Source organism: Diplotaxodon limnothrissa, linkage group LG14 (assembly GCF_057381915.1).
Source record: "Diplotaxodon limnothrissa isolate DT_005_m linkage group LG14, D_limnothrissa_male_GT1.1, whole genome shotgun sequence".
Taxonomy (NCBI): domain Eukaryota; kingdom Metazoa; phylum Chordata; class Actinopteri; order Cichliformes; family Cichlidae; genus Diplotaxodon; species Diplotaxodon limnothrissa.
The window spans coordinates 1,976,823-1,984,289 of NC_140609.1; the positions used below are offsets into that span (position 1 = coordinate 1,976,823).

A 7,467-nucleotide genomic window follows, 5' to 3' on the forward strand; every position below is an offset into this window, starting at 1 on the left:
CATTGAAGTTGTAATTGATAATCAATTCCCACACAATGTGAGAATCCAATCAATTTGTTTATCAGGGGAAAGGTGTGATTTTTTTAGGACACTGGAGCCTAACATTAACCGGTTTAATCTTAGCTTATTTCCATAAGAAGAAAAACATACTGAGAAAGAGATCACCAAAATATACATGTACAAATGTGAAATGGTCATATGTAGTGTGAAAGAGCTATTTGACATCTTTAAATTCAAAGTAATGTATAAATCCACTTACATAAAACGTGAAAAGGCGCAGCAGCGATGCCCATCTCAGCCAGTGTATGATGGTGGGGCAAGATGGCAGCTTCCACAACATGACGCCAGCTCCTATGTATTTTTAGTAGATAAATGATACGTTTATGTATCAATTTGCTGGAAGATGTAATTACACCTTAATTATGTAATTAGAAGCAAAAATGATTTTTTTTAATCAAATCACCTCAAAAAATTACTGTACTTACTAGGGCTGCTCAATTAATCGAATTTTAATCACGATTACGATCTGGGCTTTCAACGATCATTAAAAATGACCGAGCCGATTATTAGCCCCTCCCTCATTTATCCGCGACACCTTAAAGGCCGGTCCGTGAAAATATTGTCGGGCATAAACCGGTCTGTGGCACAAAAATGGTTGGAGACCGCTGATTAAGAGGACCCGAGGGAAGCTCGGAAAGCTAAACAGAAGTTATTTGGAGAGGAGAGTGACTGCTGTTGGTTGAAAAGAGAGGTAAAAAAACTTCAGTGGTGTTGCACACTATTTTATATTATTTTTTAAAGTCATTGTTAACCCTTTAAAGCCGGTCAGAGCAGCACGCTCCGTGTTGTGTAACTATTTTTAAATCCCTGTAGAACCTGAACCGTGTCAGGGCTCGCAAAATTTTAAAATCCCTGGTAGCCCTTCGGGCAGACACTCTTTAGTTTTTGGTAGCCCGAAATAAATTTGAGTAGCCCGAATAAAAAAAGATTATTTTTATTGTATAATATTGTAAAGGAAACAAAACATCAATCAAAAAATTGTTAAAACACAAATTACAACAACTGTGTAAACATTACAATCAACTCAAATATCTGGTTCTAATTAAACAGAATTTTCTGTGAACTTGTTAGAACTGTGTAGAACATGAATTAGTCTGTGTCAGATCCTGAATCTGAAATTTCCACTGAAGTCTCGGATGAGAAAATGCCACTCGACGTTGAGGGCATAGCATCTCCTTCATCAGCTTTCTCTTCCTGTGCATTGCCCTCCATTTCACTGCTCTTTGTTCTTGTCGGGGTTTTATGATCCAGGTGTCTTGAACCTTTTCCAGAAAACATCCAGAAACGAATCGACTTGTCAGGGCAAAAAGATTCAACTGTTTCCCCATTAATGGAGAGTTGCATGCAGTCATTCAGTGTTTCAGGGTGTAGAGAGGTACGATGTGTTGTCTTCACTCGGTTCATGCAAGAAAATCCTCTCACAGATGGCTGTCGATGGACTAAGTGTCAGCATTAATTTCACCAGCAACAAGATATGAGAGAGATGTTCTGGATTCTCAGAGAGGAGATCTCTGTACAAGCAATCTACTTTGCGACCCCGGCGTTCTGCAAGCCACACTTTTAGATCCATCCATTCTTGTGGAATTTTCTCTTTCTCTTCTGCATCTAGCAAACAGGCAAAATGTGTGACAAGATAATCCACCTCTTCATCCCCATAATTTGCTAGTTCTTCTCTGGGGTAGGGAAGAGTGGAAGGGTCAAAAACCTTGAAACAAGAGAGAGGCTTTTCATGGAGATTTTTAAATCTGTTGTCCATGTACTTGACTGTGTTGTCAATAATCTTCTGGATCTCTGCACCAAAGGTGTCTTTGTCTGTTCCCTCACCTCTTCTAGCAGGTCGCTGACTTTTTGTTAGCTGAGTTCCACAGTAGCAAATGCTACCATCCTGGTTCGCTGTGAACTTTGTGTCCAAGGTTTTCTGATATTCTCCTGGTTTTGTTTTTAGGCTGAGTAAGCGTGATGTTGTGCTCTCAACTAACTGATTTGTTCGTGTGATGTTTAGGTTATCATGCTGAAAATCAGTAGAGCACTTGGATAAGATGGTACTGTAGTCCAACATGAAATGCAGGAAGCGAACAAATTTCTCAGTCTTCATCTCCTGCACCACCCCCTTAGCCTTGGCTGCATCCTCGGCTTTGACATCACTTCCTTCTGCCATGTTCTCCATATGAACAACAGTGGGAGTGTAATTTTTTTCCACAGCCTTTAGACATCTCAGCCGGCTTGGAAGCCACCGTGTGCTCTTCAGCCCACTGAAATGTGCCAGCCTCTCATTTAGCAGTTCACTTATTTCTGTCAGCTCTCTTCGCTTCTTTGGGGAATAGTAGTACATCTTAAAGATGGTTTTCAGTGTATCTTCAAATTTCACCAGGTACTCACAGCCTTTCACGCTATCCAGCACGGCTAGCTCTAGTTTGTGTGGCACACAGTGGATTGTTATGATGTGGGGTATCCTCTGTTTCAGTCTCCCAGCTACTCCTGTTTTCTCACCCATCATCACTGCAGCACCATCAAAATTTGCACACACTACTTTCTTTTTCCATGTGTCCTCTCTGATACCCATGGTGTTCACTGCTTCATCAATAGCCTCTAAAATACCTGCAGCATTTGCACTCTTGACTGGCTGACATTTGATCATGTATGTGGCTATGTCACCATTATCCCTCACATACCTGACGTGAACCAACTCCTGTTCTATTATACCAGTGTCTGTACTGCCATCTGCAAGAATGGATAAGAACCTGCTTTCTTGAATTTCCTTTTCAATCTGGTCTCTTGAAGTTTGTGCTATTGCTCCAATAAACTCTCTGCAAGCATGGTCATTGAGGTAAGTGGAACCAAGATCTAGGCCATTTGCTTTCTGAAGTTTGCAAAGACTGCTAAATTTTGCCAGTGGTAGTTCACTCTTTGCAACATAGTACGCAGTTCTAAACAGCTTTTTCAGGACTTCTTGTTGTGCTTGGTTTATTTTTAGTATGGTTTTTGCAATTGGTGTTTGTTCTGGGACAGATGCTGCAGACTGAGCACCAATGCATTTCTTGTGATGCAGAGATTTCTCATGAGTTCTGATGGGGTCTTTCCTAAAATTACTGGTCCCAGTAACAAAGGCGCTTGTCGACTCAGCAATAGAGGGAAACTCACGACACACCCGGCAGAACATCATGTTATTTACCTTGTCATATTCCAGCCACAGAAATTCTTTTGTCCATGAATCCAAAAAACTGCGCTTTCTTTTTGCCTCGTAATCTGATTTATCATAACTTTTCCGCTTTGTGGTAGGCCTTTCTTTGCCTGTCCCTTCTTCATCCTGACCTGTCTTTTTTGGCTCAGCAGAACTAAAATACCTGCGTAAATCCATCTGTCTTTACACATGCCAGAGATTTTTTTTTTTAAATTCTCTGCGCAGTCAACCTCTAGCACGTTTAAGCTTGCTGCGGGAGATTTCACGTGCCACGTTTGAAGAGTAAGCTAGTGAGTGATGTTGTGTCCTGTCTGACTATACCATATTGCACCACTAGAGGGTGGTGTCGTGAAATAAGAGGAAAGTGCAGTCGGGAAATTGTAGAGTTAGAATATAGTTAAGACGGCTATCTGATAACTCGATATGTCTCCCTGTTACCTCTACGATGTAAAGTTATGTGCTGCATTCATTAAAGAGCACTGTTCTTTGATGAGGACTCAGCTAATTACTCAGCTACATTTGCGAAAGAAAGCAAAGGCATTGTCATATATTTTTACTTCCTATGATAGCCCGACGGGCAGGGCTGAGATAGATTTTGGTAGCCCGACTGGAAATATCACTAGCCCCGGGACGTCGGGCTAGCGATTTTGCGAGCCCTGCGTGTAAGCTAGCGCAATAATTTGTTTTGCATATGAAACCGGAGGAGTTGTACTTACATCTGATGCCATCAGCTTGTCCTCGGTCATGGTTTCCTTCCACATAAAGCTTTGCAAAAACTGCATAAAAAGCTCTTGCAGGAACAAAAACATAATATTCCAGAAACACGCTTTGCCGATCCGATCAGCTGTTCGTAACACTTCCCACAGTGAAACAGACGTCAGCGCGAACGATCGCATGTCCGCCATTTCCTGCCCGAAACCGGAAGTGACGTCATTTTCGCGGAAATTGTAGTTTTTTACTTGTAGGCCTTAAAAGCCTATACTGGTCATGTTTGACCTTTCTGAATAGTTTCTGGGATGCTTAGAACTCGAATTGCACTGCTGGAAATATTTTATTTTGATGCACCTGCTGTTTTCTTTGCAAATTTGCATCATAGGATTGTTTTTTCGTTTTTCCTGCAGTATATAAAAATTGGTGTATCTCCAAAATAAAACTATGAAGACACTCAAAATAAATTTCCTGTTGTTGTAAACTATTTTTTGCAACTTTTTTGTATTTAAAGTTTTGAGGGATAAACCCTTAAATTTCTCCAAGTAGAAATATATGTAAAAAACAAAAACTATTTTCAATTTTTTTGTAGTTTATTGCACTTTTTTGCAATTAATGTAATTACTATGGACTTAATGCATACATATTATTAAAATATGGGCTATAACAGTTGCATAGCAAATTGAAATGCTCCCACAAACGGCACTACAACATGTAAAAAAAATAATATAAGCTCTGGCGGACTTGGTTCTATAGTAGGTCTTAAAGGGTTAAATAAATATCGTCAAATAATCGCGATCTCAATTTCAGTGAAAATAATCGTGATTATCATTTTTGCCATAATCGAGCAGCCCTAGTACTTACTTTCTAAATTATTCTTTACCTCTAAAAGGGGCGGCTGTGGCTCAGGAGGTGGAGCAGGTCATCTACTAATCAGATGGTTTTTGGGTCGATCCCTGGCTGCTCCAGACTGCATGCTAACTGTCCTTGGGCAAGACATTAACCCCAAGTCACTCTCTGATGCATTCATCAGAGTATGAACGTGTGTGAATGTTAGATAGAAAGCACAGAAAAAGGGCTTCTATGAACAGGTGTGAATGAGGCAACCTGTATAGAGCGCTTTGAATGTTCAGGTAGAGTAGAAAAGCACTGTAAAAATGTCTCTGTGTTGATTTCTTTTGGACCTCAAACATTACTCACCTTGTTGCAGGTTTCTTTATTAATGCTGAAAACCCAGAATGGAAACTGACCTTACTGCTTCCTTCCTTTCCAAACTATTGCGGCTCCTCCAACCAACGGCCGCGGCAGGCTAAACATGAGGACGCAGATGACGCGCAACAGTAAACACATGAGATACACCTCTGTACTTATTCTGCCCTCACTAGGGTGTGAAGCTGGTTTCTAGCTTGGCAGATAGCTAACAGGTCCACAATAAACATCCAGGAGTCAGCGGATACGTTTTAGATGTTTACTGTTGAAGCACTGTAAAACTGGTACACAAACAAAAATAAAATATTACATTTCTGCTGTAATTACATTTTCTTTACAACATCAAACATTAAGCCATGCACTACAATGTATATAACACATAAACACAAGCTTATCCAAACCCTTTCACTGGTTATTAGCGATTAGCTTAATGCTAACATTACATGGGAAATCCCATAGACGGGCTAACGTGTTAGCATCGCGGCCGTTTTTCCTCACAAAAGAAAGTTTTCCACACAAACCTCTAAACTGCTACACAAAACTATCGCGGGAAAGCTTACAAAACAGATAGCAACTACTTACAGGCATGTGCTCTCTCAGGCTCAGCAAGAAAAAGTAAACAAAAAGTGGAACAGACAACAGTTTGGCTATCCACAGGTTTCTGTAAGAGCGTACGTAGGCTGCCATGACAGACCACTACTTCCGTTGTCCGGTTTTATACTTCCGGTTACTCAAAGCGAGACCCAGCGTTCAGTCGTTGCTAACAACAAAATCAGTTACTTTGTGCGGTAATAAGTGGCTTTACCTGTTCGAAGATGAGCTCGGGTTCAACGTGTGCTGTCGTCGGCTGCCACAATAATTCAAGAAAACTGAAAAACGCATTAGAAACATTTTGCCTTGAGCATCAACAACTTAGAAAGGCCTGTCCGTGCCCACCGCCCTACGCACTGCACTCTATGCCGCGGAACTGCGGTAAAGTGAGCCGTCATTTGTGAGCCGCGGTCAAGCCAGCCGCCTCCTATCCGCCGCATGAATTCCCTTGCGCTTTTACACCAGTCTTTACGGTAGCGTCTTTTCGCTTTATATCCTGATTGAAAGCCTAGACTCGCGCGCGCGCGTGAACAGTCACACGCACGCGCGCACACAAATTACAATGGAACAGCCCAATACAGCCATCGTGACATTCTGGTTGCATATTCAAAAATTCATTAAAAATCATTCTTAAAAGTTGATGCCAAGCTTTCAACACAATCCTCTTCTCGGACACCTACTTTACCTCTGGGCCAGTTTTTACCCAGATTTACTGTAATATTACTCAGAAATCACAGTAAACTCATATTCAGTGCAATACAGTCAATGCACTACAATTATGTTTATTTCAAAAATTCATTAAAAGTCATCCTGAATAGTTGAGGTCCAACTTTCAACACATCCCTCCTCTGGGACACCTACTGTACCTGTGTGCCAATTTTCATCCAGATTTACTGTAGAATTCCTCAGAAATTAAAGGGTACTTGTATCCAATGCAGTCAGCCAATACAATTTAATTATGTCAATTTTCAAAAATTCATGAAAAATCATCCTGAGTAGTTGATGTACAACTTTCAACACATCCCCCCTCTGGGACACCTACTGTACCTGTGTGCCAAGTTTCATCCAGATTTACTGTAGAATTCCTCAGAAATTAATGGAAACATTTATTCAATCTAATACAGTCAGTACAATAGAATTATGTCAATTTTCAAAAATTCATTAAAAATCATCCTGATTAGTTGATGTCCAACTTTCAACACATCCCTTCTCTGGGACACCTACTGTACCTGTGTGCCAAGTTTCATCCAGATTTACTGTAGAATTACTCAGAAATTAATGGACATTTATATGCAATTCAATACAGCCAATACACTACAATTATGGAAATTTCAAAAATTCATTAAAAATCATCCTGAGTAGTTGAGGTCCAACTTTCAACACATCCCTCCTCCGGGAAACCTGCTGTACGTCTGGGCCAAGTTTCAGCCAGATTTACTGTAATATTCTTCAGAAATTGCAGGGAACTTATGTTCAGTGCAAGAAAGGCTGAAAGACGACCACCACTGAACAAGACACACAAGCTGAAATGTCAAGACTGGGCCAAGAAATATCTCAAGACTGGTTTTTGTAAGGTTTTATGGACTGATGAAATGAGAGTGAGTCTTGATGGGCCAGATGGATGGGCCCGTGGCTGGATTGGTAAAGGGCAGATAGCTCCAGTCTGACTCAGACGCCAGCAAGGTGGAGGTGGAGTACTGGTTTGGGCTGGTATCATT

The 7,467-nt window shown here is 40.9% G+C and overlaps 1 protein-coding gene across 1 annotated transcript; it reads right to left on the reverse strand.

The window, feature by feature from the left end:
• Nucleotides 1–851: 851 nt before the first annotated feature.
• LOC146618206 (zinc finger protein 862-like) lies at nucleotides 852–4,169 on the reverse strand. Its single transcript, XM_085371478.1, has one exon. It carries the CDS (start codon nucleotides 3,416–3,418, stop codon nucleotides 1,421–1,423), a length of 1,998 nt encoding a protein of 665 aa, XP_085227604.1. The 5' UTR covers nucleotides 3,419–4,169; the 3' UTR covers nucleotides 852–1,420.
• Between the last annotated feature and the right edge of the window lie 3,298 nt (nucleotides 4,170–7,467).